Genomic DNA, 20988 nt, shown 5'->3' on the forward strand with positions numbered 1-20988 from the left:
TGACATTTTGCCCTAAGCCAAGAGTGTGCAATGGTTGAGACCGCATAATCCTCTGGCCTGGGATGACCAAAAGGGTAAGTCAATAGTTGCAGTCTCTTAAGGGCTGGATCCGGATTGCTTAAATTGGGACTTGAACAGAATCCAGCATGCAAGTCCCAATCAGCAATGTGGAATGCCTTTTTCTCTGTAGCACCATTTATTCCAGGGAGCTGAAAACATCAGGCAGCCTATCTGATTGGCCTGAAATTGTCTAGGCATTAAGAGTTTGCAAACAAGGCATACTCTGAAATGCCCCAGTCAGAGGAGGTGAGTGATACAATCAGTAAATTCTGCCTAAATGGGAATTGCAGCAGAAGTTAGAAAACATGTTGGTAGGTACATGTAAAGAGATGCATATACCTTACCCACAAGTTTGTGCTGATCTTGCCTGACACACGTTAGCAGTTTTAAATTGGTTTTAAAGCCACTGCTAGAAGTGCTAGCTGTTTCTACTTTTTGCCTGATAGCGTTGCGATTAAAATACATGCCTAGGGAGTTGAAAAGCCTGGCTTAGCACTCTCCTCAGTGTGACATTCATTGAGTCACATCCCAGGAAACCGCATTGTCTGTAAAGCTAAAAATTCATACCACAGCCTACTTGGGCCCTGGTTCACTTCCATGTCACCTGAATTTCTGTGGCTTTTTTTTTTTAAATTTTTGTTTTCTTTCTTGCAACATCGTCCCCAGCGAGTAAATGTACTACACTAACTGTCCCATGTTTTATTGGCAGTAATCTCCTCAGTCTACCAGTAGTGGCCAGAATGAGATACTTGAGGGGTTGGCACTTTATGAGGGAAGAAAGACCTGTTTTTATCTTAGGCACTATTAAACAGGGCCCAGTACTGATCATGGGTTTAACTTTTCTGTAATGCAAATGCTGTAACATATATGGCAAAACAAGAAGGAAAGTTATCTACATAGCTTCATAGCGTAAAGGTTGAATAGTGCACTGTCCCAGAGTGGACAGAAAGATCTCTGCTTAGACAGTTCATGTTTTGACCTCTGACATGCCCATAAACTGTAACAATTCTGAGAGCTAAAACTGAAGAAAAACCGACATTTTACATGGAAAAAAATAAAATTAAGCTGTTGACAGGCAGAGAACTGACAGGAGACTCAATTTCAGAGCCCTGATTCCTTGTAAGAGTAGGACAGCAGCTATAGGTAGTTGAAAAGGTGGCTTCAGCGGCAAAACCAGTTTTGGAACTTAGTTACCCCTGTGCGGTAGTCAGTGAGGACCTGCTGTAACTGTTAACTCCTTACCTAGCCCTAACTTGGTTTACTAATGCATATAATTTATTTAATTTTAAATACCGAATATGCAGCCCAAACCAGGCATTTTAAGTAAAAAAATGGTAGTTGTCATCTCCTTTCACAAGCTGAAGTATATTACTTTTGTATTTTAACTCTGTGTTAAAAGAACTGCTCAAAATGTTTTAAAAGTGCTTTCAGATTTTTTCCTCTAGTATTTTATTAATTACGTGATCATGTAATTCAGTAATAATTCATTTTAGTAGTTTCCTTTCAGAATTGTTTGCATTGCTTGATAGTGCCCCATGCTACTAGGGGATTTTCTCACTAAACTGATGCATTTCTTCATTATTGAAGGGTGCCACTTGGCCACTGTGCTACTTTGGATGCCATGACTACAGTTGGCGGCTGAAGTTTCACTTTATAGTTCTGTGGTTTAACTCTCCTTGCTACAATGTACAGAATTAGAACTTGACTGTGGGCTACAGCCAGCATAAAGTTGGCATGTTACAGAGGGAGTGTCATATGGTGTGTAGTCATTCAGCAAAACCTACTAGTGAATTGGGCAAAGAGTTGCTTCTTGAAGTGGAAGTGCTGATCATGGTGATGCTGTGATAAGTGCTAGAATAACCCATCCTGGTAGCTGTTGCTGCTAGGGAGCTCTTCACGCCAGGTTTAAGGAGCTGTCACTTGAGTGAGTCGTGCCATAGGAGTGACTTAGCCCAGTTTGTTTCCAAGCTGAAAATTAATTTTAAGTAATGTCTTTTAGCAATATACAAAATATATTTTTCTCTTTAGCATGCATATGTTAATATAGGTTATTATTGGCATCTGTTATGAGGTTGTATAGGATGTATGTATTTTCCCAGTCATCTAGTTACAATACAAATGGAATTCAGGGGCTTCTTGCTCAATTCATTGCATCTGTGTTTTGAATTGTTAAAAAAGTGAGGGAAGCTTTCAGAGCTGACATGACCTGGGAGAACACACATCTTCTGCAACTAACTGAGCATTCAGGAAAGTTTATTGCATGGTGTTATACCTTGAGGAGGAGAGATCTCTCAGGCTTTATCTCAGATGAAGGCAAAAAGTCTTGATACCTTCACAAACTGTTGAAGCAGTAACAAAGAGATGACCAAAGAGCAAGTCACTGATTGTAATGTTCTTTTCATTGACCTTCAGAGTCTTGGATTTCAAAATGGTTTAAATATCGCTAAAACTTCTTATCATGCTGGGACATGCTAGTGTTCTGTGTCAGTATGCCTTTCCTAGGAAGACTTTTGATTTTCCCCTTAGTTTGTTTTTTTTGGGGGGGAGGGGTGGGTGTGGTGTTTGGTTTTGTTTAGGGGTTTTTTGTGTGTTAGAATGTCTTCTCTCTTTTGGACAATTTTCTTACAAGCTTTGGGACAGTCCTTTGCTGCAAGTGGTGAGAGCTGAGTGTTATTTTTGTATAGCAAATATATCTCAACCTTTGAGGCTATTTAGAAGCTGTCCCAGAAAGTACACTGATACCTGTACGGTCTCTTTCTGCTACTCTGGCAGCATAAAAAGTTCCACCATAAAGATGCTCTGACTGTGATGGCCTAAAGATAGTGGGAAAATCAGTCTGTCCTTCCTCTTGCATACTAAGGGACCCGAATAATAGTGTTGTTCATACTGATACTGTTTATCTGCTGTCTTCCATGATTGGTCTACTTTTAATGACAAAGTGTTTGCCAGATTTTAACCATTTTAGGGGGTGAAATTTCTCTTTTTGGCTCACTATATTGTTGTTTGTTTTTTAATGGTTCAAATCTTTTGAGAGTGGAGCTTGGACAAACTGCAGTTCAATTGATGTTAGACTCATTGGTTCAGAGAAGAAAGATGAGTGTCTACAGCTTACCTTTTCTTCCTTCAGTACAGAGATCACTGGGGAGTAGGTGCAGGAATGTGTTGCAAGAGTTGCAGGTGGGCTGCAACAAGGACACCAGTTGCCACTGCAGTGGGATAGACTGCACAGGGTAATCTGTATTGATGAAAGTGATTTCACTTTTGGGTAGGTGACTTGAACAAGCTGTGTTGAGTCTGTTAGCAAGGCACGTGGTGCATTGCCTTAAGACAAGACAGATGGTAGGGTCAAAGCACACAATCATGGCACCAAGAGTTCTCTTCAGTTCTAGTCTTACTCAGTCACTGATCTTGCTGTGTAACACTTTGCAAATCATGATGCTTCCTGTATGTGTCTCCTTACCTGTAAAACTGGAATACACATGTTAGTTTGTTAACCCTACATTAATATTCAAGACCAAGAATTGAAAGGTTTTTTTGGTGTTGTTTTGTTGGTTTTTTTCCTCTGTCACCATCTTTTTTCCTGCCTCTTTTCCTCAAAAAAACCAAACCCCTATAATAATTTGTATTAAAAAAAATGTTGATTCCATGCAATTCTTTGTATTAGCCAGGGCAGGGTTTGTTTCCCTTTATCTCTTTAGTGTTTTAATGAAGTCCAGTCTTTACTGATTCATTGTGGGCTTTTCTAGGTGTCCTCCAGCTACCATACTTCCCAAGTTTTGTACACTATTAAACAGTATTAAAGTTGCTGATCTCTGGTAACACAGCTTGTCTCTTAATCCTTTTTTTAAATAATAGGGTTATGAGTGAAGCTTCTCGATGATAAAGAATCTGTTCAACTCCCATGAACTTTTACAAATGTCACTTAAGAGTTTACTGGTTTCTTTGCTTACTTTCTTGAAAACTTTGTGGATTTGTTACACAAAACTATGTTCATCTAAACTTTGCTGGTAACCAGTTTGGTTTTATGTTCAGCACATTGTTACCACTAGCACCAAAAATAATTTCAGGGATGGACTGATTTTAAGTATGTATGAAGGACTTGAAGGTCATTGACTTTAATGAAAATGGTGATCTTTGCTACCTTTCATTATTGGGACCTTTTTAGAACAGTTTTGTTTTTGCAAGGCGCTGTATCTCCTTAACTCCTTTTTGTGTTCTTTTTGTGTCTCTGGGACACTTGCACAGTTTTCCAATTTCCTCTGAGAGGAGAGTGAGCCAGGTAGCCTTTTTAGAAGAACATTAAGGCTCTATTTTAATTTTCAGGTACTTTTGATTTTTTTTTTTAATATTTTTAAGTCCTTACTTTTGCTCAAATTCTCTATAAATAAAATAAAAACCTTTTAGCCAGGAAAGCTGATATCTAGATCTTGTCCACATAACCCTGAAAATTCTGCCCTGCTACTGTAATGGCTGGCATGTGCCTGTTACTGTGAATAATTTAATCACTTTCTGTATATTACTCTTGTGAGAACGTGAAGAGGAGGAACATTTTCGTTTACTAATATGTCTATAATGTTCTGTTTTACTGTTTTTCTTTTTGCTGTGCCTCATAGTTTTCTATTATTCTGTCTTCTATTACTGTTCTGGGATGAAAATCTTAACTTTCGTACATTTTTCTGTTTTCTGATTATAACTTTTCTGTGTATAATTATTATTAATGTGTGATATTATCCTTAATGGATGTGATTATTCGTGTTTCCTGCTTTTCTTCATCTCTGAGGCTTCCAGCACAGTCTGTTCTTCCTGCTTTACCTTTTTACAAATCCAGAGTGCAGGATGTATTTATATGTCTTCACCTTCATGCTGTGTGTGCTGCTGTAGCCAAACAACGCTAGAATTAGCAGTCATCGTTTTTCTCCTGAATTTACCTCTTTAATCATAGTCCTCTAATTCTTTTTGGGTTCTTCTCACATTAACTGTTTCTGTTAGAGTCTTTCCCCATTCCTTTCTCCACTTCTGTTTACTGTTGGTATCTCTTGTTATATCTGCTCTCCTTTGCCAGGCAATAAAATGCATCTTCTTACTATTTGGTTGAGTAGTTTGTTCAGTGCTTTTTCTTGTATATGTTTCTGCAGAAACAACTAGATATGTTATAATTCTTGATCAGTTTTATTTAATTAGTCATTACCATAAAATTCTGGTGTGTTGTTACTCATTTTTCTTTTCACTTTCCCTTTGTATTTATAGGGTTTTTTTAATGTTTTTTCATATTCTAGGCACAACATAGGCTTTCCCATTGTAGAATGTTCCTCTGAAGGAGACTTGATTCTTTCCAAACCACCAGACACAGGGGGACTAATCTCTTTTGGCACTGTAGCTGAACAGCTGGTGTATGAATTGGGCAATCCTCAGCACTATCTTTTACCAGATGTCACATGTGACTTTTCCAAAGTTTCCATCACCGAAATTCCAGGTTAGTCCACTTACACGTTTCAGTGATCTGGCTTATCAAACTAAAGCAGTTATTTTAATTTCTATGTTTTCTCTGCATATTTCTTGTTCCGTAGAGTGTGATACTGTATTAAACTGATTTTTTTTCAAGGACTTCTGCTAGAAATTCCTTTAGAAATTTTAACCATATTTTTATTTATCATGCTGGCTGCCTAATGTAAATCTTTGATCACTACAGCTTTTGCTTTTTTTTTTTTACATGTGTTCCTTACATCTACCAAGTCCTTAAACTACGTATTCTGTGTGAGCAACACTGAGACAGCTCCACTATGATTTCAGATTTTATTTCTAAATTGCAGCTCATTTTCTTTGCTCAAAACCACGTATGTTTTATATATGTTTTCTCATATAGCATTTGCATTGTTAGTAACAATGGAAAGCTGTCTTTCAAGGCCCTACTTGGTAATGGTGTTGTTCTTAGACATTTAGGTGGATCATCATAAGTGGCAGAAGTGTGTTTAGGTACAGGATTTCCACCAGAGAATTTCTGTCCAAAAAAGTCCACTTGCTGTCCACAAAACTCTCAACAGCCAGTAGACTAAATGTGAATATAACATATGTTCTGGATTCAGCTGTAAAAGTAAAACAAAAAAACCCGAGGCTTAACAGATTTGAAGATATGTAGGTTGGATAAGACAGCTTCAAAAAAATGTTTAGCTATGGTCATTTGAAGTTTGTTTTTTATTGCATCTATATTATATATAATTTTTCATTCTAATGGAACTTACCTGTGGCAGTATGCTGAATATCTTTATAAAACTTAGAACAATCAAAATCTCTTGAAAAAATTTACTGTGATAAAACTCAGAACACTGTAGCGTCAATAATATTTTGCTTCAATAATAAAAATAACATAAAATTGTACAGTGAACCCTGTGCTCATGCAACATAACCAAATAGCAGTCTGATAGGGCCAGCTTGCTGCTCTTAGCCACTAGTCTTTTTTTTTTTTAAAAAAAAAAAAAACCCTAACCTCCCTATGAACTTTTAGCTTGCAAATGACCCGATATGACATGTTTGAACTTAAAATGAACTTTCACATGAACTTTCAGTTAGCCCTCTTAGAAATATAACAGATGGAAAATGGGCAGATTTCTTAAATATTTTTAGTTTGAAGTGCTTTGACACGTACACCAGTAAAAACAGGCAAGCTATCTATTTTTGCTGTTTACATTGCTGATTTTATTGTCCTGCTGGATTACTTGCAGTGTTTGAACTGAGAGGTGCTTCTGTTTTCTTTTTGTCAATGGATGCTATACATTTTGTTTTGTGGGTTTTTTTCTTTGTATTACTTCTTCACCTGGAACATGAAACTTTCAAATCTTCACCCTGACTATAGGGATACCATTCTGTATTGAGAGAGTTAAATTAACCTTATGTCAATCTGGCAGAGAGGGTGATGATACTATTTGAGTGATGTGTAAAATTTCTGCTAGTCACGTTCACTTTTTCAGATATGTTCTGATTTGATCTCTTCAGAGTATTTGTGTAAAGCTTTGAACAGCTTCCTAAATATTGGCAAGCACAGGTCAGGTACGGGTGAACTACAGCATAATTCTGTCAGACATGAGGTGCTGATCCTGCACTGCTGATTTTCATGGGGTTGCACCTACTGATTTTTCTCCAGTTCAAGGCTGAACCTGACGCCATGGCAATTTTTTCTAGGGTTTTTTTTGGCATTAATATTCCTAATCATGAACATGGTAGTTGCCCAGGAACATACATTCAGACTGTTCTATTTCTGTTATTGCTAAGAAGGCTAAAGTTAAGTTATCCCTTCACTTACTAAGCTATCAGCAAATGAGTTCTCACTGGTTTCTCATCTTTTTTGTTTTGTTTCTTTACCAAGAGAACTGCAGTCCACCCCAGCCAAATACAGTAAATTATATGCTCTGTGTGTGTGTGTGAGTGCAGTAACTGGCTGTTAAGTGGAAAGTAATTGTTCAGTCTGAAGTCCTAAGGCTGCCTTATGTGTTAAGTATTTTTTAAGTACAGGAATAAACATCTAAAGTATTCTGTTAAAAGGCTCACTGAAGTAATAAATTTAGTCACCAGTTTGCTATTTGTGTTTCTAAAGCAGGGAGGACTGTTTTGTGAAAGGTTCTCTCTTCTGTGGCAGTATAGCTATCAATGATTTGCCTTTTAATTAAGTGCATTTGATTAATATGTATCACAAAAGAATGTCTTTGAAGTTATATTGAAGAAACTTAAATACTGATTCTTAACCATTATAGGTTTTGATGGTGGGGCAGTGAAAGTTCATGGAGCAAAAGGATCGCCCCCTTCAACGTTTTATAAGGTATTATCTCTTTCTGTGGAGTGTAAGGTATTTTTTATTTACAAAATTTTATATTTTGGAGAAAACACTAAATATTTTCTGCCAAAGACTGTTACTGCTTTCTAATCCTCATCTTCCCAGCCCCAAGAGTAAAAGAAAGAGGGGGAAAAAGAAAAAAAGACAAACCTTACTTGATACATAAAAATATGTTAATTTGTATAACAGGCTTATCCACAAGCCTTCAGAGAAGGCTGGCATGGCTCTTTTATAGTGCTAATAATCTTAGCTCACTAACACCTTTATACTTTTTTTTTTTTATACTGGCATGTTAATTTTGTCGTATTTCCTCATTAAATCTATGTGCCAAGTGGTTCTCAAAAGGTAACTAATGAGTAACTACATCTGTCAAGAGAGCCACTAAGAATGAGACTAAGTCTCCTGAAATACTCTGTTGAGAGGTACCTGCACATTGAGTAAAACTGTGAAGTTTTATGTTTGTTACTGTGATCTGCTAGTGGTCTGCATTCACTGAATGAATGCTAAAGTAATACGCTTCTGTATTACCTTTCCAGTAGGGCTGGATTCTTTTTTTGTTTAAACTAGTGCCAAAACTGACTTTTACAGAATCAAGGTTGAGATCAGAAATTAACTGCTTAGCACAGTCATTGAGTTAACCTAAGCAGAAAATTATGCTAATATTTCTGTTTAAATAATATAATGTATGTCTGAGCATAATTTTTCTTTGAAACTTTTTACTGCATTTAAAAAATATTCCTGACACTTTCTAAAACCAGTTTTATGTAAGATAAAGTTTCAGTTTTTAAAAGAAAAGGAAATGAATTTAGGATGTTCAGCTAGACTAGGAAGTGACTGAATGGGCATTATAAAAAGCTAGAAATATTTTAAGGGTGTGTTACATCTTTCAGTAACTTTACGGTAAGTGTAGAGAAAGATTATTTAATTGCTGCATTTAAGGTGAAGTGTAATTAGTAAAACAGTGATAAGAGAAAGTGAGATAGAAGGTAAATTTCGGGAAAAATATTGATGAATTACCTGTGAAATAGCTTCTCAAAAGAAATAGCTGAAACATTGTCTTTTGAGACATTTAAAAATAGACTGGGTAAAGTGTTTGAAAATTTACTGTAGGAAAAACATTTTTGGTTGTAGAGAGTTATGCTGTATGTCTTACTAGGTTATGCAATTTTGGGGTTTGCTTTTCTGTTAAATAAATGTTGAAAATGTTCATCATGCCTAGTTTAGATCCATCTATTAAAGCTTTTCTGCCATTTATGGTCATGCATTATGGTCATTACTTTTACTGTATTAGAGCTCTGTTAAGCAGCTATAACATTGGAAGTCTAGTAAAATGCTTATTAGCTAAAAGTTTGCAATGTATAACGTGTTCTTTTGCATGTGTGTATGTGATATGTTTCCACATTTACTTTAATTCTTCTAGGAAACTTATGTCTGATCTATTTCACTGTGATAGATTATTCAGCTTTTCAACACTGGAAGGTGTCCTACATAGCAAAACAGTTAAGTTCAGGAGAACTTAAGGATGATGACAGGATGACAGCATAGTTAAGTTCAGGACATCTAAGGATGACAGTGAGAAGTGATTCAGAGTTTCACAGTTCTGCAGATTTGAATCTTCCTCTAATAGAATTTTGAATTTTAAATAATGGAGTGAATTTCTGTCATCATGATGGTTTCTTGCTATTCTGCTTCTGCTTAACATATGGATAATGATTGTGAGAGCGTTTATAGCATATCATTACTGAATCTCACATAATTTCATAATGCTTTTATCATTAGGTAAATGCCACTTACCTTGATGGCTTCAGAGCTACTGCTGTCTGTCCAGTGGGAGGTCCAAAGGCAGTGCAAAAAGGAAAACGCACTGCAGAAAGTATTCTGCAAAGGTTAGTGTGTGAGTCTTCGAAGGGGTTTTGGCTTACTCTTTTCAGAGATGATGAAAACAGAACTGTGACATATGATGGCAACCATATTAACCTTGTAAAAACCCTAGAAGATTATAATCTTCCAACTGGGAGAGCATTTTCAAGACTTAAGTATCCTGTTTAGGAATCCAGTTTTCAACATATAACTACAGCTACGTTTGACAGAGTGAGAAAGGTCTCAAATATTGCTGAAAATAGATGGCTGGATACTGGAGAGAAACCCAAATTAATGAGGGAAAAAAATTTGCAATTCAGATTAAAATCTGAAGATTTTAAAATCTGAGAGAAATCCATGTGAAACTAGTTCTCCCTGACTTTACAGAACTTTTTATCAAAAATCTTAGTGCTATGAAATGTAGGCAGTTTACCAAGTTTGTGTTTCAAACAAAATTATCTTAGTACCTTGTAAAATGTGACTAAGGATTTTGTTTGCTAGAATGATTTTAAGCTTGTAAGACATAAACCTTTAGTCATACTGTCAGGCCGGTATATTTGGGCAAGAAAGGATTCCTCTTAAATATAATTCCATATCCTCACAGAAGTCTCAGAGCATTTACTTCAGTAGCCCAAATCTTTCTAGTTATGAGATACATCTCTCTGTGCCATGCTTTATATATAATTCCCCCCCACTCCTGCCCCCCCCATCCTATTACAGACACATGCAGCAAGTACACTAGGATAGACACCTGTCAGAAATGCAAGGTTTACTGTGGAATTAGAGTGATTTATTGCTCAAGTCCCCATGTACAGCACTGTGCTGAAGGAAAAGCTGTGCGATTTCCCTCAAGAGACACAGCAAATGAGAGCGGGCCTGATATGGAATGTGTAATTGAGCTGTGGAATCCCTTTCTTCAGAGTGGTATGAATTGCTAAAAGTGTATGTGTCCAAGAGCTTCTGAGAAAATCTGTGAAGAAAAAAAAAACCCTTCAAGAGCTGTTAAATACAAAGACTTGGGGACCCAGAAGTTTCTGAGAAGCAATGTTTCTGGAAGCTAGGGGACTATTTTGGGAAAAAAAAATTAATAGAATGGTCTATTTTCCTTTTTGTATTTGCTCTTGGATATTATTTCAGACCAGACTACGTGAATCTTTGTCTGATTGAAACAGCTTGTGGTGCTGCTACCTCTGTGACCACTAGAAAATTAATTCAGCCTGCTTACTCTGCTGTCCTGAGGAATTCTTAGATGAGGGCTGATGGGAGATATCAAGCCAGTTAACCAGCTTTTGTCTAAGTGACCTCTAGACCATGAGGCATACTTGGAGCAGCTGTGGCTTGTTCTCTGCATTAAAAAACCCCACAATATACAGTATTGTCCATGAATATAGTGTCGATTTCAAACACAGCTTTAAACAGCTTAATGTGTGGAATCACTTACTCAGCATGTTCGAGAGATTTGTGTATGCCAACCCAGATACAGAACAACAATTAAGCTATTCTGATTACTGTCAGAGTGCTTTACCAGTAGCTACATCTCTTTAGGAAGCTCTGACTTCAGTCTTTCCACCAGTTCTTGTTGCAAGAGAATGTCATAAGGATATGATCTTCCAGCTAGCCAGATTCCAGTCCATTCTAGGTAAAATTCTACCCACTAGTCTAATGGCAACAAGTACAGAATAAGGTGCACAAATTTAAGGTGCTTCAATTATCCTTGTCAGGCAGTCTAAGACATTAAGCAGCTTTGCCAGCTTGTATAATATGACTTCTTTCACTTTCCTTGCATGCTTCTTCATTTGTTTATCCATTTTTGAAAGCCGGAGAGATTTGCCAGTATGTGTGTGAAGAAGTCTCTTGAGTAGTCTTTGGTGTCCTTTTATCTTTGATGGCTCTCTGTTACATTACCAAGACACATGAAAGGGCTAAAAATTACCCACAGAAATGTATTTGGAACTCTGGTATCTCTGATTGTAATGTTTGTAGATAAATAACTTAAAATAACTTATTACTGACATGGCTTGCAAATTCAGGTACCTTAAATCAAGTATCTGTCTAGAATTCTGTAGTCATCAAAATAAAGATGGCCTCATTTGTGGTACATGCTAATACATGCTAATATTTACAATGGTATATTAACAGTGTCTTTAAAAAGTTCCACTGATGCAAAATATTTTTCTCATCCTAACATAATTCCAGTGATAAAATCTTTTATACAGCTAGAAGGGTGCCAGAGCAAGATTTTTGGTAAACCAGTTTAGTGCTTCAGAATTTTAACTTATTTTTCCAATCTGCAACATGTTAGTAAGTTGGACTATTTCTAATGGTTGAATTCTTTTAAAACTTTTTTCTAACTTTTTTTTACTGTGTGGCATTTAAATTTTTTTTTTTTTGGACTTGATTTTTTTTTAAAGCTATAGTAATTTTCAGTTTTAGCGCTTGATTCTAAGAGTTGTTGTGAACAGTCTATTTAATCCAACTTAATATTTGGGAAAAAACAGTATTAATTTCTGGCTCTCTTTAAGCAGTGTGTGTTATCATGGTATATAAAAATAAGGTAATGTTCATCCCTGTTATTAATTATGATGTGACAAACTTGGCGCTCTTGACACAATGTGAAGTTTGAGGTTTTTTAGTGCCAAACTGGAAAGACAGAAGTAATGAAGAAATGTTCTCTTTAAAAACCCTTTGGCATTTGAGTCATATGTTCATTAATCCCAAATAAATACCTTTAAGGTTTGAATAAAAGTTCCTTCTTCAGTTCAATTTTTCTTCATTGGTGCCTGTTATGTAGTGAGGTAGTTTCATGTAATGTGTTATAGCAGAAGCAGAGTTAAGAACTTAATTACCAGTATGAAAACCAGGAAGATTGCTTGTACTGTAAATACATTTCAAGCTGTCTTTGTTTTAAAGATAAAAGAGCTGAAATCAATTTATTTGTCTTTGACTCTCATCTTCCAAATAATTTGAATAAACAAAAGGCTTAGTTTGAAACTTTGCGATAAATTCAGAGGCATAACTTCTTTGTCAGTAATCGCTTGATTTGTAGTATTCAGATATATTTGTTTAGTGTAAAGTATTCACAGTTCAGTTTACATGACAGAGCTAACTCCTGTGGACCACACAGGGATGCTTCAGATAATCATTTTGAGGCAGTTTACTAATAAAAAAAAAATCATTTGTTGCAGGACTCGTCTTATTTTCAGTCAGCTTGGGTATGAAGATTACAGTGCAGTTAACATACAGGTTTTAGGGTCTGAAGATACATATGGACCTCATGCTAGAAGGAGTATAGATGGTGTAAGTATTCAGTGGAGTGTTCTTAAACTTTTACTGACCTCTTGTAATCTCTCCATATTGTTATCTTTTCCACAACTTTAAAGGAAGTCCCTATCATCTTGGGAATTTCACCCCATCATCTTGCAAAGAATTCAGTGTCACTACTTAGTGTACAAAATTAACACTGACAAGGTCTCTGCAGTACCGGGTCTGATATGAAATCTTAGAAAAATGTTGTAGTCTGTTCTAATGTTGTTCATATAAAGAAATATTCTTATAAAAGTTCTTGTGACACAGACTTAAATTGCATTAGATGTAACTCTAAAAGACCACATTATAAAGATTGCAGAGTCAGGAAATGGCAGAATTATTGTTGCCTGTGCAGCTTTAAAACTGTCTGAGTACTGTTTGTGAAAGAATTTTCAACTATATAATTCTGCTTTGTACTTTGACTTAATACATGTAAGAATATGAATGATGGCCATAGCCACTACAGCTGTGACATCCATGGTCTGTTTTCCTAATCTAGAATATGAAAGTCCTTTTTAAAGGAAAGACTGTAAATCTTGTCCTCACTTACATGCACTTTAAATATTTAGACAGTTTAGTTTGTTCCAAAACCAGTAGCATTTAATTCTTCTTTGTCAGTCTTGCAAAACTCTTAAGGTACATGTGGCAAAACTCAGTTCTGAGTTCAATTTTAGGAGTGCCACTACTTAAAATAGCTAACAATTTGTATGTATAGGAAACGAGAATGTGATGTGGAGAAAGGCAGCGAACTTCTTAATATAGAAATCAAGTGCTTTTAGAAATTGGGCAAGTTATATCTCTGGAGCTGTTCATTTTTGTGCTTGAGCTTCAATTTCATTCTGCACAGCAGCAAGATTTGCTTCCTGAGGAAGGAGCTTTATAATGTGGTCTTTTTCCTTTTAGGACCATAAACCCCGCAATGTTAAGTGTGTTACTGACCCTGCAGAATCAAAATTCTGAAACACAGGAACAGATGTTCCAGATGTTGGACTTGTCTGTGTTCTGTTCATACCAGCTCCTTACGATTATGCATTGTAATACATTCTTTAATTAAATTGTTACATAGAAAGCTTTGTCTTGTTGTATAGAGTGAATAATGATTTGAAAAAGAGAAGTTCCTCCTTCCTTATTGTTCAGTTTTGCCTTGCTTATGATACATGAAATAAATTTTCCAAATTAAATTATTTGTAGTATTTTCTGTATTTCCAGCCTCAACTCCCAGGTATTATATTAAAAGTAAATAAAGCATTATCTCTGTTGTATGTGCTCCCCATATATGCCCGAAAAAGGATGTGAGAGCTAAGGCTGAAATACAAGAAATGGCTCCATTGCCTTCCCCCTTCACCTGGTTGCTCCTACAGTTCAGAAGAAACTAACCAGAGGAGTTTTCATCTGGAAAGTAGCTCTAGTAGTTTGAGTACAAGGGTTGGGGAGTGGGGTTTACTTTTCCATTTAAAATACAAGTCATAGACTCCTAAGGAGATTCATGTAGGAATAATGTAGTGTCTTAAACACTCTTTCCTACCACGTCTTTCTATACAGAATTAGACATCATTATTTAGGTTGCAAATAACAGTGCTCAAAACCAGAGCTATGTTATGTTAGACAGTATATTAACACACAAGGAAAACAGTTCCTGCTTTGAAGATTCTACCATGTAAATATAAAGAGGAGAAGCAAATATGTGTATGAATACCAAGACAGGAAAAGTTGAACAATATTTGGAGCTCAGTGTAGATGTCTGGTGTGTCTGGACTAATTCTCACACAGGTCTGGCAAACTGGGTGCAAAGGTTTGCCTTTGCCACTGTGAAACCACTGTTTCTCTCAGGCTTCTCTAGGCCTGTATACTGTAGTCTGAGCTGCTGTGTGGAGTACTGACTTTTCCTGACAGAGTATCCTTGAGAAACCAAGAAATGCTTGCCTACTTTCCTTTCTCATTTTTTTCCTGCCTGTTGGTGGTTTTTTGCCAATCTAATAGCTTGCTTTGTCAGTAGTAACCCAGCATGAGCAAGAAAGGGACCTGAATCAGCACTGAGTAACCCCAGTGGTGTTTAATTTTTAATATCTCCTGCTGTGTGGTTTTCTGTTGGGGGGGGGGAGAAGGGGTTATGACAGTGTCACAGTGTCAGTGAGTTCATGGTTTAGAAATGCTGGGTGTGTTTTATGTGAAAGGTATCTAGTAATAGTACATCAGGTATGAGTTTGCTATATAAAAACTGTATGTGCTTGTCTGTTAGTTTTCTACTAACCCTTTGTTAACAAGTTTACAACACTTTGTTAAGATTTGATGAAGTATAACTTTGTTTTGCTAATTTTTTTCTTTAATTATGATACTGTAAAATAAATTACTTCAAAATAGTCTGTATATCCAGGTTTAATGCTGTATTCACCCACTCAGAACAGGATTCAGCTTATTATTTTCATTGACCATTGTATCTTGCATCTGTGGGCAAGGAAGTAAACCTAGAATTTAAATGAAGTATTGAAGACATGGTACAGTTTAGAACCAGTAAACAGATGTGAGTGCATAAGTATGTTTTCTGCAAGAATATTTCCTATTAATTATTATTTGAGGTAATTTGATGAATCTTATAGTAGCTTTGGGGACACTGTTAAAAAAATGCATTTGTTGAGTTTGTAGCATGGCTTCATATTTTCTGTATAGCAACAATTTTTTACAACAAGGTAGTGAAACTTCAAATTGGAAAACTGATTCATTTCTTATTTATATTATCTTGATCGGGACATCTGTTTCTGTATTCACAGTAGGAAACTTCTATCCTTTCAGGGATACACAGTCATCTGGAATAATATAACTTCTATCTTGTCTCTGCTAAACTTTTATCCATGAGTATTGAGGTAAACTAATAAAAATGTGAATCACATTTGCAGGATTTACTACATGATAATACTGTGGCAGGTATTTTCCAGGCTGGGAGCTTGGTAGCTGAGAAATGAACTGTGTGTATCTCCCTGTCTACATAGGGGTACTTAAGAAAGATGAAAGCAATTATATTTATGATACCTCTGTGTAGATATGCCACTAGAATAGAAAGTAGAGAAAAATCTTATTTCAACTTCATGGACTTAGGTTTAAACATACTAAAACAAGAAGGCCCTTTATTATCGGGTTTCAGCTGATCACCAGCTATGAAGTTTTCCTCCCTTGTACAAGCTGGCATAAGTGAGTCTGCTTGTGTTGTGGTTTTGTCATGTATTTGGGTTGGAATAGAGGATTTAGTAGTCTGTTAACATAACAGTCTCTTTGAGATACTCTTACAGTAGCCAGAATGCTTCGTGCAGCATATTACAGCATTTATAATAAACACTGTTTCAGCAGCTGCCACTAGGAAATCCATACATGTTCCTACATTGCTGAAGTTACTTAAATTCCTGAAATTGACTTGAGATTTTTCAAATGTTGTCATGTTCAACAATATTGCTTTTGTTTACCTACAGGAAAATGATACTAATATAAAAGATCTAAATATTTCAAAAGCTAATACTCAATTTGCTGGTGTAATGTTTTTAAAGAATGCAGCTTTACAGAAATGTGGGCAGTTAAAATAAGTAGCACTGGAGTTAAGAGATGTGTTAAAAAATGGGCAGTTCAGATCTAGCATATAGTTTCTCAGGTTGTTTTGAAGAGGAAAAAAAAAATTTTTTTAGTTTAAAATGCTTAGTCATGTCTTAAAATTTGAGAGAGGAGGACAGACTGTTTTATGATAATCTTAAATTTACTAGAATTCTCATGAATAAATTTATATTTTGTCTGGCATTTTTTACTGCTAGCTGTGAAAATTGACAGTTGCTTCAAGTAATTTTAGAATTGTTGTTGACATGATTTCTAGTTTTTGAAATCAGAGACACCCATTCAACTTTGGGTAGTGAAGAGACATCAAAACATACAGCAGGAAGGATGAGACATGGTTTCGTTTGATCACAACTTTAATTCAGTCCTTCCAACAACTGCCTGCATATAACAACTTCAAGATGCTCTATGTTGTTGTATGCAACTTTTTTCTATGTATTAGAGGAAAGATGCAGTTAACATGAAGAAAGGTTCCTCTGTCTCTTCAATGTTAAGTCATAAAAAATTTGATGCTGTGTAGGATGATGCTGTTCCTTAGCCCAGTGGAAGGATGACTCCGTTAATGAGTCACGGCTCCATTCTTTTCATCTGACCACAAAAACATGTCCTCTCTGCTCCACACCTCTACCACTGTATTTTCAAGTTGGGGCTGTTGAATTCTAGCAGCATCTTTATCTTTCCTGTCTGCTGAGTACTTAATCTCTGATGCTTTCAGAAATGTCACTGGGTTTTGTATTTGTAAAGAAATAGGCTTTTTGCTAAATCTGTTTAAAGTGTTACCTAGGAGGAAAAATGTTATTTTAAAATATTCTTCATGATTTTATGCACAGTTGGGAAGCTGTTAAATGCTTCAGAAATTATTATATGTAAAGAAAGAAGTTGGAATAAACTAAAAATTTATATTCATGCTTATTAACAAAAAAAGCTGACTTCCGGAGAGCTGACTACACAAAGAAGAAAAACCTTGCTGCAGAACTCCATACTTGGGGTAGTGGCTGTCTGAGAAGCTCCTTGACCAGATTTTTGAGACCTTGTCAAGTTCCAGCTCATATGTGTGATGGAAAGAGTTGTGCCTGTGCTTTAGGACAAGTAAGAGACACTTAGGGACAGACTTGTATTTTGAACAGGTTTTACATTTTTAGAGATTGAAAAACTACTAGAGGTAGTTCTTGCTGGTGGATACAAATTCTTGAATAAATACAGTCTTTACCCTCAGTGAGACCTAATGTTCACTCGAAGGCTTTTGTCAGTGTATTGATTCCAGTGGCAGATATTTCAGTGGCAGAAAAGAGACTATAATTGAAATAGTGGACCTGTATGCAAGGCCAGGTGTGTTAGTTGGCTATAGAGTAGGCAGCAGAGTACTGGTTGGGTTTACCTTTAGAGGAGTGTCTTCTCTCTTCTCTGGAAATGTGGTGACTTTAACAAGTTCCATTCTCCAATTTTACTCCCAAGGATTAGGTCTGAATTATTTTCTGTGAGCAGATCTGCGTACTTCTTGATGCAAAGAGAAGTAAACCTGGCTCTCTAACTTGACCCCAAAGTATTTTCAGTGCACTTAAGAGGAAAGTTTTGTTTGCCAGTTCCACTGAGAGTGAAGCCGAGTATTTAGTTTCTTATAAAGTAGTAGTGGTTACAGTACTTGATCCACTGAGAATGCTGGAGAAGAAGCACAGTCTTCTAGCAGTCTGAAGTATCTAATAGTTGATTTTGTGGTAGCAAAATAAAAAAGATAATGAAATGTTAACAGAAAATTATAGTGGTACTGGATTAAAAAGTCACTGAATTTAAAATTGTAGTTTGTAGCAGTGATCACTAAACACTTCCATTAGATTTGACTACAGTTATTTTTCAATTCAGTAAATTTAGATTATATTCTGCATCTAAACTAACCTAATTTATACTTTTTTGAAACAGGGTCCTCGCGAAGCTGTTATTTGGCTTGCTGTATACCATAAGCAAAAAGAAGCTGTAGAAATCTTCTCCAGAGAGATTGCACCAGCTGGAACTGGCATGGGTAAATATTTACATCATCTTATAACAATCTTAAAATTACTTTTTTTTTTTTTCCTGAGCATGACTAGCACCCAGAACCTTAGTCTTGTTCAGTTTCATTGCACTGTGCATAGTCACACTGTAATTTTTTTTTAAAGGTATTTCTGTTTGGTGTAGAAATGGGACCTGCAGACATTAGCAAAATGATAGAAGGAAAGTTCTGGAAGTCCACCTTTTTGTTCCTTTGAGACTCCCTATCCTTCTGTTGCTGCTACTGTCCCTTCCTGCCTTCTTTCCTTTTCCTCATTTGTCTCTGTTTTCCTACCCATGGTTACACCAGTGTGCAACAGTGTCTTACTCTGTTTTACCATGTTATTAAAACTCAGTAATGCTATTAGATCTCCCTGGCAGCAAACATTAAGAATTTTATTCAGCTAGCAAAAATTTATCAGAGTGTCTGGCTATAACGTTGTAGTTTATGAAGAGCTGTGCAGTATGAGCATTTTCAAGAGTCTTTTCAGTAATTAGTTATCTGATGTTACTACAAAGGATTTTTATAGGTATTACTGTACTTATAACCTGTTTAATGTATAACTGCTTATGTAGGTAATTACAGCTTTCATATGTAATTCATAGCTTTTTACTGCAGTGAGAATGCTAACAATCTGCATCTAATTCCTTATTCACAGTGTGTGTTAACTATCCAATTTAAATTCTGATCCTGCACTATTAAGTCTAACCTCAAAGGGATCTGTCTTTAACATTTGATTTTGTATGAATTTCTCGTGTACTGTGACTACTGCAAGATTTATTTTTAAATTAACTTGTGAAGTAAAGTCAAAACGCTGGGATTTAATTACACTGTCTTTTATATTTGAATATATATTTTAAGTATTTGCATAAGGGTCACCTAGTGTGAAATGATCTATGCTTCTATTGTTTACTAAATGCTTGATCAAAAAAACACCTTCACATATGTTCGTTGTGTCACAGGATTCTCTTCACTTTCTAGGAGGACTTACTGTTTGATTATTTTGAGCAAACTGTTCTTTTTTTCTTTTTTCTTTCCTTTTGTTCTCCTGCCAAATCACTTAAGTGTGACCACTGAATTCATCTCACTTATAAATAGCACATTCATCTGTTGAGTTGCTGCTTACATTATGGATACTCGTGGCACTTTCATTATCCATTTAAAATTTGGACAGCTTATTTTGAGGACTAGAGCTCAGATATTTTGTAATGGTTTCTATGTATTTTATCAAAGAATATATCATGGATTTACCTGGATTTTCAAAAGTAAATTACATGAGCTTAAACAGAATCTCTCAACTTCCATAGCAAATCTGGAGTCCTGATTAATGGAGGGGTGGGTAGGTGTTGCCTTGCTGTTGAGGAGCTAACAAACATTATGTTTTCAGTGGATTCGAAACTGTATGTAAGTCTGCACATTCTATGTTGTAGTCTTAACAGTGGTAGCAGAAATACAGTTAATGCAGAGTGGGTTGGGGCTTTTTTGAAATTGTGTTTATAGAGGCAAGGTCAGTGCGTGGTCATTATTTTCCTACAAGTTAGAATAGGATCATGTAGAACTAATCAGGAATATTCATTGAGATAATTTTTAAGATTTTGCAGTTCTGAAGGGTGGTTAGTAGGTCAGCATTTAGCATAGATTTAAGCTGCTTCTAAAGACTGTTTAATGAATGAAAGATGGTATTTTTACAGTTGGACCAAACTACCATTTCTATAATTAGTTAAGGATTCAGAATTGAAGTAGTTTCTCCTTTTTCATTATTTGAGTGTGTAACACACCTTAAAGATCTCTATTTATTGTCTATGCATATATAAAATAAATAATCCTCTAGCAAATATCTTTTTGAATAAAGGAGAGCGGGGTAGATTTTAAAACAATTACATATTTGTAAGATCTGAAGCTAATGGACATATACTTGTCTCTCCAAATTCTTAATCTGTGCCTCTTTCATAAAGCAATTGCTGTGTATATAAACCTTGTTAGAAGTCTGAAAGTGCTAGATTAATTAATTTCAGTTCTTTCCTTTCACCACTGTTCTTCACAGAATGAAAAAAGTCAAGTCTGTACTGTCTGGGTTGGGTGGAGTATGTCCAGTATTGAAATTGAGTTACCAGCATACTTGAACATAACAATCATATTAAATCCACATTAATAATCTCTAATGTTCATGTTATCAGGGCTCTCTGTGATGAAACGTGTGTAGAACCAGGCAGTCTGTGTGAATGATGGTGGGGGTGCTGGTTTTGTTTCCTAAAGGAACAAACAGCTTAAACTTTATGGAACATCCTGTGGCATTTATTCCCCTTCCCCCCCCCCT

The 20988-nt window shown here is 35.9% G+C and overlaps 1 protein-coding gene across 4 annotated transcripts in view; it reads left to right on the plus strand.

Moving 5' to 3' along the window:
• The window catches only part of LOC113479609, a 62045-nt gene that overhangs the window by 12972 nt on the left and 28085 nt on the right, over positions 1 to 20988 (plus strand). For 3 of the 4 annotated variants that reach the window (XR_003398312.1, XM_026847780.1, XM_026847782.1), the window contains exons 7-11: positions 5337 to 5533; positions 7806 to 7870; positions 9665 to 9771; positions 12931 to 13042; positions 18560 to 18662. Coding sequence is in view for 3 of the 4 variants with exons in the window: in XM_026847780.1 (XP_026703581.1) it covers positions 5337 to 5533; positions 7806 to 7870; positions 9665 to 9771; positions 12931 to 13042; positions 18560 to 18662 (584 nt within the window). In the remaining variant the exon portion in view is untranslated. The remainder of the gene's footprint in view (positions 1 to 5336; positions 5534 to 7805; positions 7871 to 9664; positions 9772 to 12930; positions 13043 to 18559; positions 18663 to 20988) is intronic. The other variant, XM_026847781.1, reaches the window with a different exon arrangement.

The sequence above is a fragment of the Athene cunicularia genome (genome assembly GCF_003259725.1).
Source record: "Athene cunicularia isolate RWA chromosome 4 unlocalized genomic scaffold, athCun1 chr4_part2, whole genome shotgun sequence".
NCBI lineage: Eukaryota > Metazoa > Chordata > Aves > Strigiformes > Strigidae > Athene > Athene cunicularia.